Source organism: Chiloscyllium punctatum, chromosome 20, assembly GCF_047496795.1.
Source record: "Chiloscyllium punctatum isolate Juve2018m chromosome 20, sChiPun1.3, whole genome shotgun sequence".
Lineage (NCBI taxonomy): Eukaryota > Metazoa > Chordata > Chondrichthyes > Orectolobiformes > Hemiscylliidae > Chiloscyllium > Chiloscyllium punctatum.
The window spans coordinates 26,522,938-26,550,842 of record NC_092758.1 but is presented as its reverse complement, the minus strand read 5'-3'; the positions used below and the strand labels follow the sequence as shown (position 1 = coordinate 26,550,842).

Here is a 27,905-nt window from a genome sequence, read left to right as displayed (position 1 = left end):
AATTGGGCATTTTAATCTACGACATATCGCCAAATTTTGTCTGTTAATGGTCCCACATCTGTGCCACCTGTGATTATTGTCTCTTGCAATTGCATTGCTCGCTTGGTCATTAATTCATATGGGGCTAGCCCCATTGCCTGATTCATGGTGGCTCTTAATCTCATTAGTATGGTTAGCAGCATTTCAGCCCATGTTCTGTCTGAAGTTTGCATAGCCTTAGCTAAAGTATTCTTGAGTATTCTATTCATTCTCTCTACCATCCCTGAGCTCTGGGGATGATAGGGAATGTGAAAGTTTTGTCTAATGCCAAGTAATTGGTAGACAGTTTTCATGACTTTACCTGTAAAATATGCTCCTTGGTCAGAGTTGATCGAGAATGATACCCCCCCCCCATCTAGGGATCACCTCCTCTGCTAATATTTTGGCTACAGTGGTCACAGTGCAGCTTTTGGGCAGGAATGCTTCTACCCACCGGCTGAATTGGTCGGTGATGACCAGACGGTACGTTTTCCCACGGGAGGGTGGCAGTCACCCTGTAGAACCCACCTGAAGGTGTTCCCAGGGGCGTCTAGGTCTGAGGTAGTGTTCCATCTTAATTTTTATGGGTCTCCCTGGATTATATCGTGCAGCAATACTTGGCTACGTCTCTTCCCATTCCCTTCCGCCGCCACGGACTCTCCCCAGACTTGCTATCATGGCCTCTCTAGCTGTATGGGAGAGTCAGTGGAGCAGTTCAAGCAATATGTTCTGTACACACGCTAGTGCTACCACCTTGTCTGTTTGCTTCCAGACACCATCCTCCCCTTTGAATGCCCTGTGCAGTTTCCATTGCTTCCTTTCTATACCTGCTGAATTTGGATAGCATCTTTCGCGAACTTAATAGTGGCTATTTCAGCCTCGTTAATGGCTTATTGCTCTAGGGCTTTTTGAGCTGCTCGGTCTGGTGCCTGGTTTCCTTTGAATTTTAGCCAATTTGGGCTCTCTTTTGCTGGCTCCTTTTAGTGGGCTTTTACTTTTATTACTGCAGTCTCTTTTAGCTGTTCACTGGAGAATGACATTCTATGCCATTACTAGGGGCTCGCTGACCCTTAACAGCCCAAGCAGCACAGTCTAAGACTGCTATGCACTAGAGCAACCCTGTGACTAGCGGCCCTTCTGTAGTTAAGTGGGGCCTTCTGCTAGCATGCTCTTTTGTGTCCACTGCAGAGTAAAACCCTTGCTGGGATCTGGCAGCCCTAGCCTGGGGGCTGATATGGGTCAAGTTTTAAGCTTACTGTACATCTACTCCTGTTCTGGTCCCCAGGTTACAGGTTCCAAGGGGGGCTTGCCTCCTTTAATTAATCGCTGGATTGGTTCAGCCAATTTTGCAAACTCTGGTATAAAGCTCCGACTGTAGTTGAATAGCCCCAAGACCTTTCTGACTCCCCTAACCGGTGCAGATCGTGGCATCTGTTGGATTGCCTTCTTGCAGTTGTTGGGCATTTCTTTGAGTCCCTGCACTATAAGGTGTCCCAGCTATAAAACTTGTGTTTTGGCAATCTGTGCCTTTGTGGGGTGGACTTTTAACCCTGTGGTTGCCATTTCCTGCAATACTAGATATCAAGCTTCCTGGTGCCCTGACCCGGACTCTAAGGCAATTAGGATATCATCTACATTCTGGAGGGCAGCGCTGCCCTCTGGTAAATCTACTCTCTTCAAAATGTTGGTCATCACCCTGTGGAAGAATAGTGGGGCTGCTGTGGAACCTTGTGGCAGGTGAGTCCACGTTTATACTGCCTGTTGCTTGCTGTAAAAGTGAATTTGTTCTGGGACTCAGGGTGTAATGGGATAGACCAGAAATGGTTGGTTAACAGTAAAAATCTTGTACTCGGGGGCCAAACCATTTAAAATGGTGGAGGGGTCTGCTCCAATGGGGTGCATTTTGGGGGTGACCTTATTTAGTCCTGTATTATCAACAGTGAGCCTGTAGCTCCCATCAGACTTTAGTACGGGTTACGTTGAGGAATTAGTCGCACTTGCGGTTCCTTTCAGAATTCCTTGTTTCACTAGTCCTTGGAATATCTCCACAAGTGCTTTTTCTGCTTCAGGTTTTATTGGGTATTGCCGGTGGGGCTTATGCTCTGGTCCAGGTACACAGATCAGGTCTATTTTAACACTACCTGTATCTAACTTTGTTTCTCCCTATACTCCAGGGACAGAGGCGCAGATGGCTCCAAATCCCCACTTTGAGGTTCCAGGGCCTACTGGTGACTGTAGCCACTTTGAAATAGTTGTGAGGTGACTTGTAAGTTTCCCAATCTCAGTCTTCCAACTATCCTGTCTGGGCCAAATCAATTTCCCTTTTGCACAATTGGAACATACTCTTTCACGAGATCGTTGCCCATTATGGCACCCTCATTATTTTAGCATATATAGAATCTCATGGGGATATGTTATTTATTTCTACGAGGGTAGTTTCACTTAGGTAAGCTGGTGTTTTATCCCCTTCTACCCAGTTAAGTGAACCATTTTAGTTGTGTGGAGTAAGGGTAAGTTTGTGATAGATACAGCCACTCCGGTGGCTACTAGTATTTCAAATTTCCTCCCTGCTATTACTGCAGTCACAAATTCTCCCCTCTCCCTTGCCCTCATGAATGGGGCAGCTGGTTGTCAGCTCTACTGACCTTATGACTCACGTGGTTCTGCGGTGGTGCGCCACACTTTTCTCAGCAAACTTTATACGTTTCCAGTTCTTTTGCAGTGGCTGCAGTACTTTATATTGTTCCCTGGTCTGTCCCCTGGTCGTGAGACCCTACCCCCTCTAGCAAAGTGTCTCTGCCGGCCACAGTTGTGGCAAAATCATTTTATTCTATTCTTGCCTCCAGCCTGGTAGGCTGCTTTGGCAGGTCTCACCTTTATTTACGAGCTTCTGCATCTTGCACCCTGCTAGCCCACTCGACTAGGTCATCATAATCCTTATCAACCCTAATTAATTCCTCTTATTCAGAGGCTCCTTCCCCTGTACGTTGCTAAGCGACCGTGATTTTGCTCCAGTTCGTGGAAGCATTTCCTAGCACCCTCTGGATTTCTTCTTTAAAGTTGGTGAAGGGGGTCTGCTGCGCATTTATCTCAGCTGTGAGGGCGATGACATTTGTCTACTATCATCCGCTGAAGTCTCTGGCTGCTGTGGCGTCGGGTCCACCAGCCACTTGCCTCCACTCACCCACTAGGCAAGCTGCCTGGACCAGCTGGTGTATGTCCCTCAGGGGTAGTTGGTGCCCTAACGGTACACTATCCAGTTCTTCCCAGAACTTGGTGTTTGTGGTCTGGGGCTGTAATTTGTCCAAGGAGGCCATATTCTGCTGCCTCTGCCCTGGAGTGAACGGTTTATAATTTGCTTTGGGTGGTGATTCTGTTCCTTCTCTGGTAACGCATGCTAAGTTATATTCTTGCACAGTTCGTCCAACAGAGGGAGCAGTTGCTCACAGCTGGAGAGTTTTGTAGGAGGGGAAGAGAGTCAATTTCTCTCTCCTCTATTTTTTCTAAGATGAATTCTAGATCTTTTATCCAACTCTCCAGCTCTGACTTGTTCCTGGCCCTTTCTCCAGCTACACGTGGAGGCATTTGCTCATTCAATTAGGCTTGCTAAATTGGTATACTAACATTACCCCTTTTTTGTTTAAGTCAGTTTATGCTCAGCTACCTACAGTCTGGGATGGGTCCCAACCCCTTTTCTTCATTTGCTCTGTCAACCCTTAGCTATAAAGGAGAAAGTGAGGACTGCAGATGCTGGAGACCAGAGTTGAAAAATGTGGTGCTGGAAAAACACAGCAGGCCAGGCAGCATCCGAGGAGCAGGAGAGCCCTCCTGAAGAAGGGCTTATGCCCGAAACGTCGATTCTCCTGCTCCTCGGATGCAGCCTGGCCTGTGTTTTTCCAGCACCACATTTTTCAACCCTTATCTATCTGTCTGTCTTCTTTTGCCCCTACAGAGTCCAGTGTTACCTGACTTTGCCACTGGTGCTTCACAACTCCCAGTGCCCTCAACACCTCAATTCCCACTTCAAATCCACTTCACATAAGCGGGGTAGTCCCCCCTAACAACTAGTTTAGAGCGAGGCTTTTGAGACAGGCATTACCTTGTCCTCTAGCTGTATCAGCACAAGTGGCAGGTTCTTGCAGCACTTAATATGGTTAAATACTTATTCTCCACAGACATGCACTAAAAAGAATTTTTGACTCAGTACTGTAACAGACATTACAATTAGTACACCTTTTAAACTGTGTCCTTAGCCCGGTCTGACTCTTCCCGTTTGCAGGTGCAAACTGGTTTTCACCCCGGCCGCCTGATCGTGGCCCTTGACCAGGGCACCAATAATAAGAAACCTGCTCGCAACGCCAATTGTTATAAGGAAAATCAGTCTCAGAGTCAGATTCGGGGTTCAATGACAGAGGTTATGGCACAAGGAAATACCGGAGCTCCGGGGACAGAAAAACACCAACAGCTGAGATTCTTCTCTCGACCCAGGGCACATGTCAAGAGACTTTCATACATCTTGTGATACAATAGCTTAGTGATGAGATCATTGCCTTTGTAACATGGTTTGTTTATAGCAATAATTGCAGAATCATTGATAGTTTCGATAATCATTGTCAGTTCCAGCGCAGCCTTTGTTAATTTCAATATGGTTGTTGTTAGTTTCAGCAACGACATTACCAGTTTCAGTGCCTGCACAGAAGTCCACAGCTCTAGTAATGGGCGCTAATTGCTCTTCCTGAGAAGGATGATTACTGCAGCCCTGGCTATTAGCACTTGGTATTGACTCCGTATCAAGCGGTTAGCATTTCTATCAAAGGTGTTGGCTGGACTTTGGCAGGCAGCGTATGTTACTCATGTGTATCCTCTCCCCCACCTGCCTTAAACTAATCAATTAGGTTGCGAGTGCATTGTGCTGGCATTCTGGTGGCCCCAGAGAATGTCTGTATTTGCTCTGCTCTCTCTCTCCATATCGTGGTTCAGCGGCCATCTTGTGTCAAGTGGCCAACTGATGGCTCAGTGGCCATTTTGTGTCTGTGTAAGCCTGCCCTGTGCCATCTCCCACTTCAATGTCATTTAAATGACATCTTTCCTATTGCCCTCAATGTTGATTATCAGTACCACTTGCCTTATGCATACGACACTGCAATGACAGATGATGTAAATGGCATCATCTGCATACTCTGATACACTTATGATGAATTGGTAGTTGTGCCTTGGAAGATGATGGCTTGAACATCTGCGTTAAATGTCAATTAGCATGACACATTTTGGCATGCAAGCCTTCACTACATTAGGCGTGGAGGATTTTTAAAATAATTATTCAATTGAGATGTGGACATCACCAGTTGGACCAGCATTTATTACATGGCTTGGTAGGGCCACTTTAGAAGGAAGTTAACTGTCAACCACATCGCTGTGGCTGGAGTCATGTGTAGACTAGACCAGGTAAGGAGAACAGTTGCTTCCCTAAAGGATATCAGTGGACCAGATATTGTTTTTCAAAAAAATTGACAACGCAACAATTTCGCTAGTTCAATTTCAAATTTTTATCCAGCTCAAATTTCATCATGGAATCATCTACCATGTGATTCGACCACATGATCCCAAAGTCTCGAGTTATGGATTATTAGTCCAGTGATTTTACCACTATGCCATATCCATCTCAAGTACATCGCTTTACTTTAAGAAAGGCTCAACAGTGACTTTTCACCACAAAATTTTGATCAATCTTTTTAAGGAAGAATTTTATGTTGAAAACTAAGTCAACAGTAATATCCTTGTTGGAGAAAGGAAGCAGGTCTGGCAGCATTTAATCGAGAGAAGCAATGCTTCAAGTCTAATATGACTCTTCTCTGCATCTGAGATCCTCTATCTTTGTTGCTCACTTTGGCAATTTCTCCCACTACTGCCCTCATCTCCTTTCCTTCAAGTTCTTCAAATGCTGGATTGAACAAATATAGCAGAGAAAATTTAGTCATTCACTGTCAGATCTATTAAATCAGTACTCAAAATATACAGGGACTAATTAATCTTTGAAATTCCTAAAACAACTAGTAAAATTCAATCATGGGGGTGACCAATTGGAGAAAGTTGCAAGCCCAACATCGTGTGCCTCAGAATGGGAAGTCCTAACCTAGAGAAATTTACCTACTGGGCTGAGTTTGAAGCAGCAGCATTGTTGCCAGGATTGCAAGTAATGCAGTTTGACCCATTATAAAAGTCAAATCCAGACAGATAGTTTGATTTGTGAAAGCAAGCATGATGAAATTAATTACATCAAGAGTCAAGTATAAAATAGTCAAGAGGGCTTTCATTAAAATTAGACAATACTCTAACATAGTAAATTCTTGTTTAGACAGATTTGATCAAAGTTTTAGAAATACATAGCATAAGCATACGAGTATATCTAATTTGTCATCAAGGCATTCAGCAATGTCACTGACAACGCCTGATGCAGCTTAGAGGTTATAGGAAGCAGCTTAAATGAAAGCAATCTTCAAGATTATGTACAACACAGCTTTATTAATTTTTGATTACTGCCTACAGTTCCTGCTAATATTTTCACTTGATCAATGATGGGGTCTTCACTGTAATTTCAGAAAGAAAATCCACTAAGGAGATAAGAAAAAAAAAAATCACTTTTGTAATTGTACAACCTTGCAGACATATTCAGATGTGTTGGTCAAAAGATTGCTGTGCAAATTAATAATGGTTTTATTTAGTCAACAAATTTACAAAGATATAAAAGAATCAATTGTAACATGATAATGTCTCAAGAAATGGAAAGGCAGCAAAAGAAAGAAAAATAAATTATGTTCTTGATATTAAACCTTCTCAGAATTACTCAGTGTTCCTGTTGAGATGAGAGATTAGATTTCCTACAGTATGGAAACAGGCCATTTGGCCCAACAAGTCCACAATGACCCTCCAAAGAGTAACCCACCCAGACCCATTCCCCTACCCTGTAATTTACCCCAGACTAACGCACCTAACACTATGGGCAATTTAGCATGGCCAATTCATCTGACCTGCATATCGTTGGATTGTGGGAGGAAACCTGAGCACCCGGAGGAAACCCACACAGACACGGGGAGAATGTGCAAACCCCACACAGACAGTCGCCCGAGGCAGGAATCTAGCCTGGGTCCCTGGCACTGAGACAGCACTGGTGGTGAAAGTGGTGAACTTTTTTTGTGCTGGATACAGGGAAGCAAGGAACTGAGTTACAAACCCAGAACAGATTTCACAAGACTACTGGGGAACTTGGCAAAAGTGAAGCAGTGGCGTCTCTGGAATATGGATGCTGTGGAATACTACTGTCTTTTTCTTTTGTGCAATGCAAGTGCCTGGGGAAAGGTCAGCATTTGCTGTATATCCCTTATTGCCCTTAAGAGCCAACAGTAAACTATTTCTTGAATTGCTTCAGTCCATCTTGTTTAAGTACATATACAGCACTGTTACGGAAGAGAAGCCAGGATTTCTGACTCGGGCGACACTGAAGGAACAAGATTAACATTGAGATAGGACTGATTTCAGGCAGTGGATGTAATTATTTTTATTCGCTTGTAGGATATAGGTATCGTTGTGGCCAGCATTTATCACCCATCCCTAGTTGTCCTTGAGCCGAACAACTTAGGCAATTTCAGAGGACAGTTGAGCATCAACCACATTGGCGTGGGTCTGGAATCATGTCAGCCAGACTAGGTAAGGACATTAATGAGCTAGATAAGTTTTTCCAAAATTGGCAATGGTTTCACGGTCACCAGTAGATTCTTAATTCCAGATTTTTTTAAACTGAATTCAAATTCCATCATTTGCCATGGTAGGATTTGAACTCTGATCCCTGGAACATTAGCTAAGTCTCTGGAGTAACAGTCTAGCAATAACACCATCGCCTCCTTGAAAATGCACCCTGCATTTGTCTGCTCAAGGTTACCATACACCGGATATCAGCAGAGGCAATCTGAAAGGAGAGTAAATGAATTCATGTTTTAACAGCAGCTGCAGATTGGATTCTGAATGCTTCTTACTGAAACTTAGTGTTCTTTCTCCCCCAAGAACTTCACAACAGTGAAAAAGAGAGTCAGGGAAATAGGAAACATTGCTTTGAGATATGAAATTTCGGGAAAGTCTTAGCCTAACTTATGCACCATTTTAAGCTGAAGATTTAGAAAACAGAGGGTTTAGCTTGTGGTTAACACAAAAGGTCCTTCAGCTTGAGTTCAATAGGAGGACAATCACAGGCATTGACCTCACAAAAATAACCACAATCAAAACAAAATCTGGAATAATTACAAAGGTTATACAAATAGTGATCCTTGACCACACATGATCAGTGCTCACTGGCCAAAATTATTTGGTCACTTTTTTTTAAACCAATACAAGAATGCAGATCGCTTCAAATTAACACCATCACATCACAGACAGGACATTGACCAAATAATCTGCATTCTTGTATTGGTTAAAAAAGGTTGTGATATTTCAAAAGATATGATAATAGATGGCAAACTCCACAGTCACACGACAAAAGGGAAAAAAAACTCCTTCAGAAGTGAGGAATAGAAAATTATTTCCATCTACTGCAGGCTCAACAAAATACTTCAATGAATCCAATGACCAAAAAAGTGAAACAATTGTCCACAGGGGACCTTAAGAAACAAAACATCCAATTAGATTTGATTAAGACAACTAAACATGTATGACTGTGATACTGAACACTACTAGGATTTTTGAGTCTAATGTTACTGAGGTTGAGATTGCCAACTGTAACTGCTACACTTCCAAGTTCAACTCCTATGAACTCTGTTCATTGTTCATATGCCAACAAATTGCTGGCACAGCAGCTTCAGCAGTCTCACAAACAGTGCTCACATGTGTCCAAAAAAAATGTCTTCGCTGTGTGGCAGTGCTGGTTCTGGGAAACAGTATAAACTTGCAGAAAGCAACCATTCAGCTTGTATTTATCAAATTAGTTATTTAGGTCAATACTTCTGAAGGGTGCCATGTACATGTACCACAAACTAAACTATAAGAGAACGCGACCAAAATGTAGAGGTGGATGACCTTGAATATACTTTCATGCTCTCGTTCAGAAAACAATCAACTGCTTGTCAGCGGCCACTGTCTGCTTGAATGCAGAAGCTTTCATTAATACTGGAACGACTGCCAGTATCATGGGAAACACAATGTTCAATAAACCTCAGGATTGCCCCATTCTCTGCATACCAGAGAATACAGAAAAATTCCCCTTATAGTGCCAAACCACCAAACGTTCTTGAAATTTTTGAAACACTAGTTTTGTTAAAAGCCATAGCGGTTTGTGTCACATCTAGAGGACTTGACACACTCTGTTTTCACACAGCAAAAATCTGCACAATTACAGTCGTAGTGTAGGACCATTACTTCATGGTATCAGCAAACTTCATGGCATTACATGCAAGCTGGACAGCAGGCAAGTTTTCAATGATGTTAAGAGTAGCATTTCTCTGGGCAAGAAGGGGGTACTCTATCACACTCCTCTCTTGTGCCTTACAGATTTTGGGCAGGTTCTAAGGAGTGAGGAGAGTTACTCACAGCAGAACTCCTGACTTATGACCTGGTCATGTAGCCAAATGGTTAGTTTGGTAAAGATTCTAGTCAATGGTAAAACTCAGGATTTTGATTGTATGGCACTCCATGATAGCAAATCTGTTGAATGTCAAAAAGGCAATGGTTAGATTCTCTCTTGTTGGAGATATTCACTGCTTGGTATTTATGTTGTGAATACTACTTACCACTCAATCATCTCAAGTGCATCCATATCTTGCTGCATGTAGACAGAGCTGTACAGCATGGAAACAGACCCTTCAGTCCAACCAGTCCATGCCAACCAGATATTTTAACCCAATCTAGTCCCACCTGCCAGCACGGGTCCATATTCCTCCAAACCTTTCCTATTCATATACCCATCCAGAGGCCTCTGAAATGTTGCAATTGTACTAGCCTCCACCACTTCCTCTGGTAGCTCATTCCAGGCACTTACCACCCTCTGCATGAAAAAGTTGCCCCTTAGGCTCTTTTATATCTTTCCCCTCTTACTCTAAACCTATGCCCTCTAGTCTTAGACTTCCTCACCCCAATGAAAAAAAATTATCCTGTCCATGATTTTATAAACCTCTATAAGGTCACCCCTCAGCCTCTGACACTCCAGGGAAAACAGCCCTAGCCTATCCAACCTCTGGGTTACTTCAGTATCAATGGAGATGCAAGTGGCACAGAACACAAGGCAAACAACAATGAACACACCCATTTGATAGAAAGAAGGTTATTGATAAAACAGCTGCAGCAAGGTGTAGGGAATCAACCTGGAAGAGGTCCATAAGTTTCTTTTGATACTAGGCATGACTCCAAACAGCAGTTTTCACCAATGGCCACTACCTTCATTTTCGCTAGGTTCCCTGATGACAAACACATGTTGCCATGATATCAAAAGCAGTCACTACTCTCTCATCTCTTTAAATTCTTTACAAAGTTTGGACTAACACTGTGCCAAGGTCAGGATCAGAGTTGCTCTGCCAAAAACCACTGGCAAGCAGGTCATTGCAGGTTGAATGTCATCATTCTGACGATTGAAAGAGACGATTGGGACAGTAATTAGCCAGATTTATTTAATCCTGTATTTCTAGCACGTTATACCTGAGCAATTTTACACATCACCAGGTAGATGTTGTCCTGGAAGACATTGCCTTGGGGCTTTTGTTCTACAGCACAGATTTTCAGTACAACAGTTAAGATTTTGTCGACATCAACCGGTAGAAACATCTTGTCATCACATGGAGTGGATCAATTGACTGATGTCTGGCATCAGATTTTGGGGATCTAATGGATGGATTACACACTAGATATCTTTGGCTGAAGATGGTTGTAAACACTTCACCTTCAGTGTAAGGGAAGCCCACATGAGTGCCTGAAATAAAGCTGGAGACATCGAGTCTTCTCCTGCAGTTAGCCTATAACCATGTAACAAATGTATATGGCCAAAGTGCAAACTTTGACCTGATTGCCAGAGTTACACATCATTGAAACAGATTCTTCAGTCCAAGTCATCCATGCCAACCAAGTATCTCCAAACTAAACTAGCTCCATTTGGTGTGTTTGGCCCCTTAATTTTGAACTCCCCAACCCCACGGAAAAGACCCTTGCTATTCACCTTATCAATGTCCCTTCATGATTTTATAATCAAGGTCACCCCTCAACTGCCTAAACCCCAGTGAAAAGCGATCCATCTTATCCAGCCTCTTATGGGTCAAAACGTCCAGTTCCACGAACATCTTTTCTGCACCCTCTCCAATTTAATAATATTTTTCCTATAGAGGGGTGATCAGAACTGCACAGAGTACTCCAGAAGAGACCTCGCAAACATCACGTACAACTGCAATGTGACATCCCAAGTCCTGTACTCAATGGTCTGAGCAATGCAGATAAGCATGCCAAACACTTTCTAGAATTCCTAGACTGTGGAAACAAGCCATTTGACCCAACAGGTCCACACCAACTCTCCAAAGAGTATCCCAATTGAACCCATTTTCCTACCCTATTACTCTCTATTTCCCCTGACTAATGCACCTAACCTACACATCCCTGAACACTATGGGCAATTTAGTTCTGCCAATCCACTTAATCTGCACAACTTTGGGCTGTGGGAGAAAACCAGAGCACCCAGAGGAAAACTCACGGAGACATGGGAAGAATGTACGAACTCCACAGACAATCGCCCAAGGCTGGAATTGAACCCAAGTCCTTGGCGCTGAGAGGCTGCAGTGCTAACCACAGAGCCACCATGCTGCCCATCACGTCAGTTGACTTGTGATTCAATTTTCAATGAATTATGCACCTGAATACTAGAAGTCTCTGTTGTCCAATTCCCCAGAGCTGTATTGATACTAAGTCCTGCTCTTGTTCAGACTACGAAAAATGCAATACATCGCATCTAAACTCCATCTGCCATATCTCTGCCCAACTGATCAAGGTCCCTTTGCAATCTTAGATAAACTTCCTTACTGGCTACTATGCCACAATTTTGGTGTCATCCACACAATTTACTAACCACACTTCCTATATTCTCATCCAAATAATTTATAAGTGGCACAGAAGAGTGAACCCAGCAGGAATCCCTGCAGAAAACTGGTCACAGGCCCCCAGTTCAAAAAAAAACAATCCTCCACCATCAAGCTAATTTTGAATCCAAACAGCAAGCTCCATCTGAATCCCATGTGATCTAACTTTACTATATGCAAGTTTGTTGAAAGCCTTACTAAAGTCCATGTATGGACTGTCCTCGCCTATATTCTTGATAATATGCTCAAAAATCTCCATCATGTTTGAGACACAGTTTGCGTTTGTTTGTAGTTTAGCATGCATCCTTTCTGCACCCTTTCAAGTTTAACATCTTTCTCATAGAAGGGAGACTAAACTGAACAGTGTTCTAAAAGTAGCTGCAACAATGTTCCTTACAGCCGCAACAATGACATTCCAACTCCTATAGTTTCCTAATATTGGATCCACAAATCCAGCTGCATGTGGACAAGTGGTGTTTGTTCAAAGAGGCAGGTGGGTAGGATGCTTGGAATGTTACACAACTTCTGTTTGTACCCGAACTCACCTGGGCCTGATGGAGATACTGAAAATGATGGGCACCTGTGCACATACTACTTCCCCACCTTGGGAACTAGGCTTCCTCATGGATGCATGCCCTTTTTGAGAGAAGACTCCCAAGACACTGGAATTGAGCTGCATTGTTCAGTGACCTGCCATAAATCTTGATAGCCAGGGGGAGGGTTATGTAGCAGATACAGGCTGGCAGAGGATCTTTGCTTTTTGGATGTTTAGCCTAAAGTCATACTTCCATATACCTCAGTGCGTGCATCAGCGAAAGGTTGGAGCTCAACCTGAGTGCTTTCCCATGCCAGTGACAACAGCATACAACAACATCAATGACAGAAGTTGGGGTGGTCATGGTTCTGGACTGGGAACAACATAGGTCCTGTGGATTAGCTCCATACCAGCTTCATTTATATGGGATGGAATGTTGCAATAAGGAAAATGGAAAAAAGAGCATTGGGACAATAACTCAGCCTTGCTTCAATCCAGTCTGCATATGTATTAGGACTGTGTAGGATCTGTTGCTGAGGATTGCAGCCTGCATGCAACAGACAGAAGATGGTGATGAATTTATGCAGGCAACCCAATCTAGTCCCACCTGCCACCACCTGGCCCATTTTCCTCCAAACCCTCCCTATTCATACACCCATCCAAATGCCTCAATGTTGCGGATGATGTTCCATACTCCTTCCTAGTTGACAAGGATCCACAAGGACTTTGAGGTTAAAAAGGGCCATGAATCTAAATTAAAATAATTAACCATCAGTTGCCATACTGAGAGACAAAATTGGAAAGAAAAGCACAGGGTTGGTTTTAAGCAGAAAATCGAGCAACTCCAAAGGATTAGGGGCTGACAATTTAAGCTGCAGGTGGTGATAGGAATGGAGGGAAAAAAAACATGTAGGCAGCAGAAATGCATTGTGATCCTGTTTTTCACAGGAACAAAGAGCAATCAGAAATTTAGATCATGTTCAAAAAGGAGCAACATTGAGACCATAAGATGAAAATCCTTGTGTCTTTTACAATACGAATCAAAACTTCAAGGTTATTTTTGATAAATTCTTGTGGAGATCTTCAGGTAATTTAACCCATCCATGGCTTCGCTCTCGTTTGAAGATTTCAACGCAAGACAAAGGTAAAACAAAAGGCATGCAAATACGTCAGAAATAAAAAAGGCTGCATTTTGATGGAAATCCAACAGTTGACCCTTTATCCTGGTATATTGTGTTAGTTCATTATACTTTGTAAATCAGTGCAATTTTGAAAGATACCCAACAATTTCTCACTGCACAACTCACCAAATACCATAAAGAACACAAAGACATACAACCAATGAGAGTTGCACATTTTCAAGCAACTTTGCTGAACTTTTGTCCCCAAAATACTTGTATAACTGGAGAGGTTATATTGACAAGTTTAGTAATTTAGATTTTGTAACTGGAATATGACCAAAAAGGCTTAATTTAAAACAAAACTAGTCTCAAATTATGCCAAGAATGTTTTCACCACATCAAGAAAGATTGATTACATATGTTGACTTATGACATTTTTGGATTACAAAGGTTTTTCTTTCAAAAGAGGATCACCAAAGAGGATCCAGATTCCTGTTGTAATTAATGTACACACCCTATAGGATTAACAATTACCCTATTTGCATTAATTTAGGCACTGGATTAATCATAACCTTGGTATAATGCCACTCTCTCCTAATTATGGGATTGGAAATGAAGGACTAAACAAAAATACTTAAATCCTTTAAAAAGGATGCTCTCAGATTTCATTTTTAAGTGAGCCTCTTCATTCAGAAACCGGCATATCATGAATGGCTCTCATTTTAAAATAGTTGTGAAAAAACTATTTTAGATAAAGCAATTATCCTGTCAGCAAGCGCTATCATTGAAAAGTAAATTGTAGATTGGTTTCTCTCTTCCAGTGATGGATGAAAGTTGGATGGAAGATAAGCCATGTTTTGCAAATAGTACTAATCTAGGTTTATGGTCAGATTGTTTGGAGTGGAGAAGAAAGTTAGGATTAAGTTGGCAAAAGTATTTTTTTTTACTTGTCCTACATCAGGGATGCATGAAGGAAGATGACATCGACATCTCAAAACATATCTCAATCTATGGTGCACGGCAAAATACAAACAAGATAAAATGAATTTTTTTAACGACAAATTTGAATAATACCCATATAACTTGCAGCAATTTTGATACCAAATTATGTGCAACTTTATCCTCCTATCTGATGAAACTGTATGGACATAAACAATGAACAGCAAAAAACAGGCTGCAATAAATTCATTCCTTTGACTAAACAAAGATGGGGAAGTAAAAGGAAAATTTTAGTTAAATGCAGAATTGAATCTAAAATGAAGAACAAATCTGTATTTATGCACTGCTTTTCATATACTCAGAACATCTCAAAACACCCTGTAGCCACTATTTTGAAATGTAGGTACTCTCTTATGTAGGTCAATGCACAAGATCACCACCACTTGCGTGCGCACACACACACCCGCCCCCAACATCATCCTGACTTGCAACTTTCCACCACTTCGTGGTCGGGTTGACATTACAAAATTCGCTTCCTAACTGCACCATAGATATACATGCATCAGCAGGACTCAGACTTCAAGACAGCTCACCACTATCTTAGGGGGCAATTCAGGATAGACAATAAAATGCTGCTAGTGTTCACATCATATAACAGAGTGAAAAACACAGTAATGAATCCCTGCATGGCAAATTCTGATGAATAATAACAATCTCTCTTCTGAATACAACTTTCAGGCAGAACACCGTTTCTTCTGGCCTAATTATTAGAGTGCCCACCAGAGCATTTTGATACACAACAGCCCAGAATTCCATTTGTTGATTTGAAAGTCTTCAAAATTGTCTTGAATTTGCAAAGCTTCCCATTTTAGACACTTCTTGGAAACCCACCTGAATATTTACTGCTTTTAACACTTTTTCGAGGTTGCCCATTTTTGAGAAAGTGAGGACTGCAGATGCTGGAGATCAGAGCTGAAAATGTGTTGCTGGAAAAGCGCAGGTCAGGCAGCATCCAAGGAACAGGAGAATCGACGTTTCGGGCATCAGCCCTTCTTCAGGAATGAGGAACATGTGTCCAGCAGGCTAAGATAAAAGGTAGGGAGGAGGGATTTGGGGGAGGGGCGTTGGGAATGAGATAGGTGGAAGGTGGTCAAGGTGAGGGTGATAGGCTGGAGTGGGGTGGGGGCGGAGAGGTCAGGAAGATGATCACAGGTTAGGAAGGCGGTGCTGAGTTCGAGGGATTTGACGGAGACAAGGTGGGGGGGGGGGGGGGGGGGGGGGGGGTGGAGAATGAGGAAACTGGAGAAATCGGAGTTCATCCCTTGTGGTTGGAGGATTCCCAGGCGGAAGATGAGGCGCTCTTCCTCCAACCGTCGTGCTGCCATGGTCTGGCGATGGAGTCATCCAAGGACCTGCATGTCCTTGGTGGAGTGGGAGGGGGAGTTGAAGTGTTGGGCTACGGGGGTGGTTGGGTTGGTTGGTCCGGGTGTCCCAGAGGTGTTCTCTGAAACGTTCCGCCTGTCTCCCCAATATAGAAGAGGCCACATCGGGTGCAGCGGATGCAATAGATGATGTGTGTGGAGGTGCAGGTGAATTTGTGGTGGATATGGAAGTGTCCCTTGGGGCCTTGGAGGGAGGTTGGGGGGGAGGAAAGGTGTGGGCGCAAGTTTTGCATTTCTTGCGGTTGCAGGGGAAGGTGCCGGGAGGGGAGGTTGGGTTGGTGGGGGGTGTGGACCTGACGAGGGAGTCACGGAGGGAGTGGTCTTTTTGGAACGCTGATAAGGGAGGGGAGGGAAATATGTCCCTGGGGTGGGGTCCATTTGGAGGTGGCAGAAATGACGGCGGATGATACGTTGGACATGGAGGTTGGTGGGGTGGTAGGTGAGGACCAGTGGGATTCTGTCCTGGTGACGGTTGGAGCGGCAGGGCTCAAGGGCAGAGGAGCGGGAAGTGGAAGAGATGTGGTGGAGGGCATCGTTGATTATGTCTGGAGGGAAATTGCGGTCCTTGAAGGAGGAGGCCATCTGGGTGGTACGGTTTTGGAACTGGTCCTCCTGGGAGCAGATGCAGCGGAGACGAAGGAATTGGGAATATGGGATAGTGTTTTGACAGGGGGCAGGGTGGGAGGAGGTGTAGTCTAGGTAGCTGTGGGAGTCGGTCGGTTTATAATAAATGTCCATGTCGATTTGGTCACCCGAGATGGAAATGGAAAGGTCTAGGAAGGGGAGGGAGGAGTATGAGACGGTCCAGATGAATTTGAGGTCAGGGTGGAAAGTGTTGGTAAAGTGGATGAACTGTTCAACCTCCTCATAGGAGCACGAGGCAGCACCGATACAGTCATCGATGTAGCGGAGGAAAAGGTGGGGGTGGGGCCAGTGTAGCTGTGAAAGATGGACTGTCCCACATATCCTACGAAGAGGCAGGCAATAGCTGGGGCTCATGCGGGTGCCCATGGCTACTCCTTTGGAAGTGGGAGGATTGGAAAGAGAAGTTGTTCAGGGTGAGGACCAGTTCAGTCAGTCGAAGGAGGGTGTCGGTGGAAGGGCACTAGTTGGTACGGCGGGAAAGGAAGAAGGGCTTTAAGTCCTTCGTGATAGGGGATGGAGACGTACAGGGGCTGGATGTCCATAGTGAAGATAAGGCGTTGGGGACCGGGGAAGCGAAAATTATGGAGGTGGTGGTGGAGGACATGGGTGGTGCCCTGAACGTAGGTGGGGAGTTCTTGGATTAAGGGGGACAGGACAGTGTCGCGGTATGCAGAGATGAGTTCGGTGGTGGCCCATTTTTAACCCCTTTTGATGTGAAATTTCTTGCACCGGATGTCAAAACCACCTCTAAATCTGCCTTCTGTTAATTCAATCAAAACACCTTTCACTTCCCTGCATGAGAAGTTACTAGACACTTCACCTCTTCTCAAAGTTCTTCAACTAATTTCAATTGAAGACCAATCATACTTTTAGAAAGTCCTTTCACATTACACAGACTTGCAAACTTCAGTCTTAATTTTCTTAAAATTAACAACCTCTTCCTTAAAACTTTAAACTTAAAAATCACTTTTAAAAATTCTTTCATAGGACGTGAGCATTGCTGGCCAGGATAATACTAGTCATCCATCCACAAACGGATGAGAGAAGGCAGAGAAGAGCTGTCTTCAACCAATACTTCACACGTTGTGTGGGGACAGTAATGGAGGGAGTTCTCAAACTCCCTCTAACTCACCTGCTCCTTACCTTAAAATTGTGCCACCCTGCTAGTGATCCCTCTGAAGGGGAAATATTTCTTCCTACCTATCCCTAAGAATCTGTTCTACACTCCGTCAGCTGCAATCACATTCTTCCTATAATGTGGCAACCAGAACTGCATACAGTAGTCTCACTATGGTCTAAATAACATTATATACAGCTTCATGAAAACCTCCTTGTTCCTGTTGTCAATGCCTTGACCAATAAGGATCCCATGTGTCTTCACCTTGTCTATCTACACCAAAGATATATGAACATGCAAACCAAGATCCTCTAATCCTATATATTTCCTAGGATTTTACCAAACAAAATATACTACCTTGTTCAAAGTTTGGGAGAAGATTTGTAGCTCGGGTGCTCGTTGTTGTGGTTCTGTTTGCTGAGCTGGGCATTTGTCTTGCAAACGTTTCGTTCCCTGTCTAGGTGACATCCTCAGTGCTTGGGAGCCTCCTGTGAAGCCTTCACAGGAGGCTCCCAAGCACTAAGGATGTCACCTAGACAGGGAACGAAACGTTTGCAAGACAAATGCCCAGCTCGGCAAAGAGAACCACAATATACTACCTTGGTTTGGCGATCCTCTCAAAATGCATCAACCCACATTTCATGATTGAAATTCCAACAGCTACCGTTCAGGCCACCTGACCAAAGCATCTGTATAGGGTTGTAGTTTAAAACTTGCCTCGTCACTATTTACCACACAGCCCTTTTTTTGATGTCAAATGCAAACTTATTGGTTATACCTCTACATTATGTCTAGATAAACAAAGTACACAGCAAGAAACTCAGAGGATGCTGCGATATGCCACTGGACACAGGATTTCAAATCACACAAACACCTTTCAATTATCACCCTCTGCATCCTACCCTCAAGCCAATATTGGACCCAAAATGCCCTGGATCCAATGGGCTGATAGTCTGCCAGGAACGATCTTGCCATAAGCCTTAGTGAAGCCTAAGTAGATTACAGCAACCACACTATTCTCCTCTACCTACCTAGTCATTCAAAATTCAAACTATTTATGAGAATTCCTCCCCCTTATAAAGCCTATCCCTGACTATTCTTGATTAATTCTGGTCTGTCCAGGTGGAGATCAAGTCTGCCCCTCAATGTTTTCCAAAATGTTACACTCACTGGTCTGAACCTCTCAGGGTTATCCCTACCACACTTCTGGACCAACATTAACTCCCCTCTAGCTAGCTGGCATCTCAGATTGTCAAATCCTTTCTGGCCACAATGTCAGAGTCCCTGCAATCTCCTCCCTTGCCTCTTAAAATAGCCTTGGTTACATCTCAGCTGGGTCTTTCCAATTTTAAGTATGCCAAAACCACTAGCATCTCCTCCCAGTCTAACATGATCAAATATATCACAGTTTCTTTAGCTGATTTTTACTCCACTATCCTTGTGGATAAAGATGTAAAGTACGTGCCTGCCACTTCTGATTGATGGAGACTCATTCCTGCTGACTGCACTTCCTTAAGCTGAAGGATGGCTACATCAAAAATGAGCTATTTGCATAGCTCGCAGCCTCACGAATGCATTACTGTACTTCCAAATGAAGCTCAAGCCTAAAATCTTAGCTCAAGTTGATTGAGTCAGTGGCACTTCCTACAGATTTGGTCATCCGGTTACCAGAAGCAATGATTTTCCACATATTGCAGGTCATGCAACACATGGGATTAAGCTCCATTGTCATTCCTTGTTTTAATCTAAAGGTACACCCTTGCATTAACTTTACTCTCTTTGTTACCTAGTTTGGCTTATTTATGAAGACAGCTGGGGAGGGGTGATATTTATGATGATGTTTGGGTTGTTTGGAGTAGGAGGGTATGGTGGTGGTAGTGGTGAATAGAGAAAATAAAGTGCGTTCAGTAAGGAGACAGAGTACGAGAGGAGGAAAGAGAAGTTCTTTCAACCATCAGGACTCAAAACGGAGTTAACAATTTTGGATTAAACACCCTTTCCTTCATTCATTCCATCACCCACATTCCGAGGTGTCATCGTTTATAGCCTCGTGCCAGCATAGCCAACCCATTTACAAATATTTCCATTTCTTGTTAGCATCTCGCCTAGCAATTATCTCTCCCTGCTTGTCAGCAATTGACTATAGCTTCTCTCTATCAGCACCATCACCAAGTACTTTATTTTCTTTCCCCTCACTTCCTCCAAACACCATCCTTGGTATAAAGATAACCCTTTCCTAGTATTCTACAGTTCTGATCAAGGGTCATGGGACTCTAAACTCTGCTTTTCTCTCTACAGATGCTGCTATACCTGCTCAGTTTCTCCAGCACTTTGTTTTTGCCCCAGATCTCCAGCATTCACTGTTCTTAGTTTTTATTTTGCCTTTTTCATATTACTTTAATTATACTACTCCTGACTTTCACATTTCTAATGATTAATTATATACTTTTCTAATTTAGTAATTTACAGGTTAATATTTCCTTAACAGCATTTTGCTACGGATAAATTTATTGACTTTGTGATATTACTAGTTTTTTTTCCTCAACAAGAACCACCTGCAGGCCACGCTTCCCAACTGCTTCACTGCGATGCCAATTGTAAAACAGCTCACAGATGTTTTATTGCAATGCTAACTGCAGGACATTCTGCTCAAACACAGGTGTGGGGGGTGGTTGGAGATGAATGTTGAAGGTAGTTAATGGGCAGGCTGCATTGTCCTGGATACTTCAAGTTTCTTTAGTATTGTGGTAGATGAACTCGAAACTAGAGGACAGCATTACTGACCTCTGACTTCAAGATCATAGACAGGTTTTATAAAATCGAAAAGGCAATTTATTCACCACAGAATTCCCGGCCTATGATCTGCTCTTATGGCCACAGTACTATGACTTATCCAGTTCAGTTTCTATGGTAACCCCAAGATGTTGACGGCTGGGATTCAAACATCGTAATGCCACTGAATTTCATGGGGAGATGTTTAAATTCTTTGTAGCAGATGCTAATTGACTGACAGTTGTTGTGGCAAGAATGATACGTGCCACTTATCAGCCCAAGCCAGAATGCTGTCCAGGTAATGCTTTACATTGATACTTACTGCTTCAGCAGATGATGTTCAGTACCATTTGCAAGATCAAACATCTCCATTTCTGACCTTATGATCTAAGGAATGTCACTGATGAAGCAATTTAAAAATGACTAAGCCAAAGCCAAAAACTTTGAGGAACTCCTCCAATGACAATTGGATTCAACCATGAAACATTGAATTTCTATGCCATTCTGATCAATGTTTAAATTTTTAGGTCTCAGATTATCTGGAGTTGCATTGAAAATCTATTTTCAAGTATTGCAATAGCTTGCACTTATGAAGCAGATCCAGCATTAAGTATTACAAGATGGTTTACAGATAAACAAATAACTTGTTTGTTGCTTGCTTGTACAGAACTGGAAAACTGCCAGGAAAGAAACTGATGAAGCATTTCATGTTACACTCATCCGGACAATTTGCAAGTAACACCAAGTTATAGGGAAAACAACTTTCATACTGTATGGGAGAACAGTGCAGATGTGGGCAAGTGGACTTTGATTGGTGGAGGCATTGCCATGGAAAATGCACAAGTTACTGATAATTGTTAGTTAATTCCCAAACTTTTCAAAATTTGAAATCAGGCAGATCATCTCTATTGGTCACTGCAGTGCCTTTTGAAGTGAACTAGCGAATATTTGTTGAATATTTTGTTGAGTTGAAACAGGCATAGTATGCATATCCAATCTTCCCTGTCTGCAAGGATGATGTTTTGGTGTGTATAACAAATGTAGTTCCCAGTACCTGTAGCTGTGTCACTCTGCCAGCCTGACATTCAAAACCAAATTGGATTTCAGCTTTCTTCTTTGACAATCAGGATTCTTTAGCAAATACTGACTAACTACAGAATCATATCAAATGCTGGAGACAGTGTTGTGTGTTTTCCAAGTTGGTGCAGTACAGTCAGAACATGGTTTGCTGCTAAACTGCTCGGATATATAAAGTTTGATATAATCTGTTAGTCTTTTGGCAAACAGCCTATATACCTAGCATCACACTGGCACAGAAACTTATTTACCACATTACCTGATTGGGAGATAGACAAAATGCATTTTTGACTCAAAGGCAGCATCCTGTTAGTGGCTAATGTTGCAACACTTGTTACCAATGCACTGTAGCAAGATGAAACAGCGAGCTTCATCTATTGCTCAAACTCCTGAAGTAGCTTACCCTTCCAGGATACTCTGAGGGAGACTTTGCACTTTTCAGAACCAAGAATGACAACCTTGGAACTCTCCATGAGCTTGAGCAATATGCAGTGAAAAATCTGATCAGGGTAGTCATTATCTCAGTATATTACTGATGTACTGTCTCAAGATACAGCTTACACACTGGACAAAATGACTCAACCTTACGTACAAAATTACTGATAAGGCCAATATTATAGCACATGGAACTGCAGGAATTTCAGGGCATATATTGACCAATGAATGCAAGAATTCACTTGACAGAAGTCGACAACCCTGAGCAAATTTCTCAACAAGGGAAAGAAAAGGACCACACTTGACTGCCCTGTATCAAAGTTGAGGGTGAGGTTTTTTTTTATATTCACTCACAGGAGTTGCTGAATGGAGAATATTTGCTGCCCACTCCAAGCTGATAAGACCAATGTTATAGCACATGGAACTGTAGTACTTTCAGGCCTATCTATCTTGGCAGTGGTGAGCTGCCTACTTGAACCACTGCTGCCCACAATCTATAGTATGACCCAAGATGCCCTTAGGAGAGATTTCAGGATTTTGACTCAGTGACAGTGAAGGAATGGCAGGATATTCCAAGTTAGGATCGTGAGTAGCTTGGAGAGGATCTTGCAGGTGGTGGTCTTTCCATGTAACTGCTGCCTTTGTACTTCTAGATTGAAGTGGACTTCAGTGAACTTCTACAGTGCATCTTTGAGAATAGTAGCAGCAGTGTGCACAGAGCATCAGTGATGGAGGGAATGGATGTTTGTGCTTGCTGTGCCCTGGATGGACTCAAGATCCATGTTTGTTGTTGAACCTGTACCAATCCAGACTTGTGCCTTGTAGATAGCGGACAGCCTTTGGAGAGCCAGGAGGAAAGTTACTCACCATAGTATTCCTCACCTCTGACCTGCTCTTGTAGCCACTATATTTATGTGGCGAGTCCAGTTGAGTTTCTGGTCACTGATAACCCCAAGGGTGTTGCTAGTGGGGAACTGAGTGATGGTTAGATTGCCTGTTTTGGGAAATGGTCATTTCCTGGCATCTGTGTGGTGCAAACTTTACTTGCCTCTGGCTTGCTGTGTTCTCCCAACCCTCTTGCTTGTCTACCTTGGATTCCAGCACCTGCAGGTTTTTTTAGTCTCAGACTTATCAGTACAAGCTTGTATATTCTCCAGATCTTGTTGCATTTGAACATGGACTGCTTTAGTATCTGAGGAGTTGCAAATGGTGCTGAACATCGCACAATCAGCAAACATCTCTACTTCTGATCTTAAAGAAGGGAAGGTCATTGTTGAAGTAGCTGATGATGATTGTGCCAGGACACTACTTGAAAGAACTCTGGTGAGATAGCCTGCAGCAGAGATGACTGACCTCCAACAATCTCAACTGTCCCCTATATGCCAGGTATGACTCCAATTAGCAGAGTTTGTCCCTGATGCTCAGACTCCTTGATGCCACGCTCAGTCGAATGAGGCCTTGATGTCAAGGGCTGTTACACTTCCCTTTGGAATTCAGTTCTTTTGTTCATTTTTGAACTAAGGCTGTAATGAGGTCAGAAGATGATTGACCTTGACAGAACCCAAATTGGACAGCATTGAGGTTATTGCTGAGCAGAGGCATCTTGGAGACATTAAGACAAGGACAGAAGATTTGCTCTCCAGTTGACAAGGTTTATAACCATTACGCGTGGAGACTGAAACCTTCATGGGGTTCATTAAAAAGCTTGAAAGCATCATTGCCATCATTATATAGTGGCTCAAAAGGTCACGTGTTTCTAGCAGCACTCAAAGTTTGGAAACCTTGCTTCTGACTTTCTCTGGACTCTCCATTGCCTTCGATACTATGATCGACTTTATCCTAACCATAGTGAGCGGCCTGAAAATGTGTTGCTGGAAAAGCGCAACAGGTCAGGCAGCATCCAAGGAACAGGAGAATCGACGTTTCGGGCATAAGCCCTTCTTCAGGAAGGACTTATGCCCGAAACATCAATTCTCCTGTTCCTTGGATGCTGCCTGACCTGCTGCGCTTTTCCAGCAACACATTTTCAGCTCTGATCTCCAGCATCTGCGGTCCTCACTTTCTCCCCATAGTGAGCGGCGTGACAATTTTTTTAAAAATAGTGTTTAAAAACCAAACAAACAGTACAACTTTTTTATTTCCATTGGTGTGCTTACAACTCCCCCCCCGCCTCCCCCCACCACCAAATTTAGTATTGGTTGGAAGATGACTTTATTTCCTCAAACTTGTGTTATTCTGAGTTTATTCAAAATTAAAACATACTGGAGAGATGGGTTTTATAATGCTTTGCTATAAAACCATGTTAATTTAACATCTTTTATGGTATAAAATCTGGCTTGTAAAATTTGACCCAAAGAAACCTGGTAAACCAAATCGGGAAGAGCAGAAAACCTTCTCTCATCAACGTTGGAAACCGGTGTGACAACTCTGACCAGGTACATATTCAGGTATACAAGGAAGTACAAATTCTAACCAGAAAGAGGTCAAGAAACGTACATAGGATTCTTTGGCATGGTAGAATTGGCAATTATCAAACAATCAGAAAAGTAGCTGCACTGTAAACACACCCTCAAATACATTCTACTAATCTAAAATTGTATTGACATGAATGAAAAACTACAAAAGTCATTCAACATCTCCAAGTATCAAAATTCAAAGTCGTTTAATGCCTATATCATTCACATTCAAACACGTAATATTAAAGTCAATAAGATGTGTACATATTTGTATATACAATTACCAAAGCTTATGTTACTTACCCAGTCTGAGAGGCCATGGAGAAGTGTGTGAAGGTAAAAAGCTTCACTAATCTGAAACACGCTCAGGTCACATTTCTTCTTAAATCTCTTTTCACCAATTAGGAAATAAACATTTCTGTAGTTTTGAAAGAAATAAAAGAAACCCTGTTACATGCAAAAAGGGTTATACCCGAGTTAGTTATGCTTTGTATAACTGGAAGTAGAACAATTTTAAAGGAGGCAAGGTTCCACATAAGTATTCACCCCACTCCTCTTTGTCTGTTGTGCTATTTATGCCTCTCTCAAATTCAGGACCATCTCACGTCAACCAAATCTCACTATTACAGCAGCCACATATAGGCCCATAAGATTGTACATGCTGATTGTTTGTCATAACTTCCTCTCAAGTAACTCAACTGCAGGAAAATCTGCAGAGCTGAAACACCTCCCCCCCCCCCCCCCCCCCCACAAGACAAACTCTCTCCTCAGATGTACCTTTAATAATATTTTAAAAACTTTTTCTAAATGCAAATATGTGTTATTGCCTCTTCAATTTTCTAATTTAATTTCTCACTTTTCTGCCTAAATTAACAGAATTCTCCTTTAGTACACTCCTCTTGTCTGTCAAACTTTGAATCTCCTCTCTTCAGCCCTTCGGGGGCATGTGATGATCCACTTTTAGAATGGGCTATATTCAAGCCTCACTACTCCTTGGATTGTCACTAAAGTTAAAGGTTTAATCAAATCTCAAAATAAAAATACAAATGATACAATTGTAACTACAGGCAAACAGATCAACTTATAACTCACTTAGATTCTACACCTTCTTAAACCTCTAAACACACATGGATGCATTTAAAGAATACCAGGAAAAAAATGTCATGGATGGAGAAAAATATTAGGGGAAGACAGTTTAATAGAACCAGACCACAGGATTCAATGAGCTGTCCTTCTTATCTCAGATCTTTGACCCAAGTTCCCTCAGTTGTTCACTCAGGAAATAGGGTGGTCAGTGCACTAATTGCTTGGTATCTCAGTCACTGGTTAGAAGCAGTAGCTTATAGGCAATTGATGAGTGAGAATAACCAGCTACCTTCCAATTCACCGTTAAATACACACCCATGGTGCCGATGAGCAAATCTATCACTGCTTGACCAAGAAAACAGTGCAACGACAACTAATTGCACTTACTGGTTTTAAAACTACAATATTTCATTTCAGTTGCCTTGGTTGAAAGCAGCCTCCTTTACATGTTCATCAATCCTGTCTCTGCTGTTTGTTGCTTCTTGCTGGAGTTAATTCTATATGTATTTCAGCCAATCCCCAATGGGAAAGCAACAGTTATAGGATATGCTATCACAAGGGGAACAGATAGATATTCCTGGAGACATCAGGAAAGTAAGTTGCTTCCTGCTGCCAGGGTCAAGAGAATGCCATATACAGTGCTAACTATATACGTAGCAAATAAAATTCCTCTCATCTCACTTAAAACGATAACATTTTTAAACTGCATGCCTAGTACAATCTCATCCACAAATAATATGCAAAGCCAGAAAGTCAAACGCATTTACAAATTACTATAAATTAATTTGGACTACAATAATTACTTAAGTGATTAACCTTGCCTCTGGAGTGGTATCTGATGTCCACTGATGCTGGTGAGGCCTTCCATACTTTATACTATGTTTATGTTGTATAAAAATAGGAGATATCAAATGAATATTTTGCATCAGTTTTTACTGTGGACTAAGAAATTAAGGCTACAGAACTCGGAAATAAATATTGATGTTTTGAAAACAGTTCGCATAACAAGAGGAAGTGCTGGAGGTCTTAGAAAAGAGAGGTGGATAAATCTGAGGGACCTGATCAAGTGTATTCCTGGATGTTGTGGGAAGTTAGGGAGGAAATTGTGGGGCCCCAAGGAGAAATCTTAATCATCTGTAACCATAGGTGAGGTGTTGGAGGACTGGAGAGTGGCCATTGTTGTGCCAATATGCAGGAAATGCTTTAAGGAGAAACCTGGGAACTATAGACTGCAAGTGTGACAAATTTGATGGGTAAGTTGTTGGAGGTGATTCTGAAAAATAGGATTTATATGCATTTAGAGAGGCAAGGACTGATGAGGAATAGTCAGCATGGCTTTGTGCACGAGAAATTGGGTCTCTCAAACTTGATTGAGCTTTCTTTTCAGGAGGTATCTAAAAAGATTGATTAGGGCAAAGCGGTACATGTTGTTTGCTTGGACTTCAATAAAGCCTTTGAGGTTCTGCATGGTACATTAATTAGTAAAGTTCGATCACAGGGATTCAGGGTAAATTTGCCAATGGGATACAAAATTGGTTTTACGGGAGCATACAAAGGGTGATGGTGGAGGACTATTTTTCAGACTGGAGGCCTGTGACCAGTGCTGCTCCACAGGGATCGGTGCTGGGTCCACGTTTGTTTTGTCATTTAGATAAATGATTTGGATTAAAATATGGAAGGCTTGATTAGTAAGTTTACACAGAACACTGAAATTGATGATATCGTGGACTGTGAAGAATGTTATCTAAGATTACAAAGAGATCTTGATCAATTGAGTCAATGGATTGAGGAATAGCAGATGGAGTTTAATTTGAATAGATGAGAGGTATCACATTTTGGTAAAACAAACAAGGGCAGGACTTATACAGTTAATAGTAGGGGTCTGGATAGTGTGTTAGAACAGAGACCTAGGGATTCAGGTACAGAATTCTTTGAAATGTGTGTCATGGGTAGACAGGGGAGTTAAGACGACACTTAGAACACTTGCCTTCATTGCTCAGATCTTTGAGTATCGGTTTTGAGAGGTCACGCGGAGGTTGTAATGGATGCTGGTGAGGTCTCTTGTGGAATACTGTGCACGGTTCTAGTCGCCCTGTTATAGGAGTGATATTATTAAATGTGAGAGGGTTCAGAAAATATTTATTAGGATTTTGTGATAATGAAACAT

At 42.4% G+C, this 27,905-nt stretch overlaps 1 protein-coding gene across 5 annotated transcripts in view; it reads right to left on the bottom strand.

Moving 5' to 3' along the window:
• The window catches only part of aff4 (AF4/FMR2 family, member 4), a 101,819-nt gene that overhangs the window by 54,500 nt on the left and 19,414 nt on the right, over positions 1–27,905 (bottom strand). For 4 of the 5 annotated variants that reach the window (XM_072590528.1, XM_072590532.1, XM_072590530.1 and 1 more), the window contains exon 2: positions 24,956–25,070. In XM_072590528.1, the coding sequence (XP_072446629.1) occupies positions 24,956–24,972 (17 nt within the window). In that variant the 5' untranslated portion in view covers positions 24,973–25,070. Of the gene's footprint in view, positions 1–24,955; positions 25,071–27,725; positions 27,831–27,905 lie in introns of all 5 variants that reach the window. The other variant, XM_072590529.1, reaches the window with a different exon arrangement.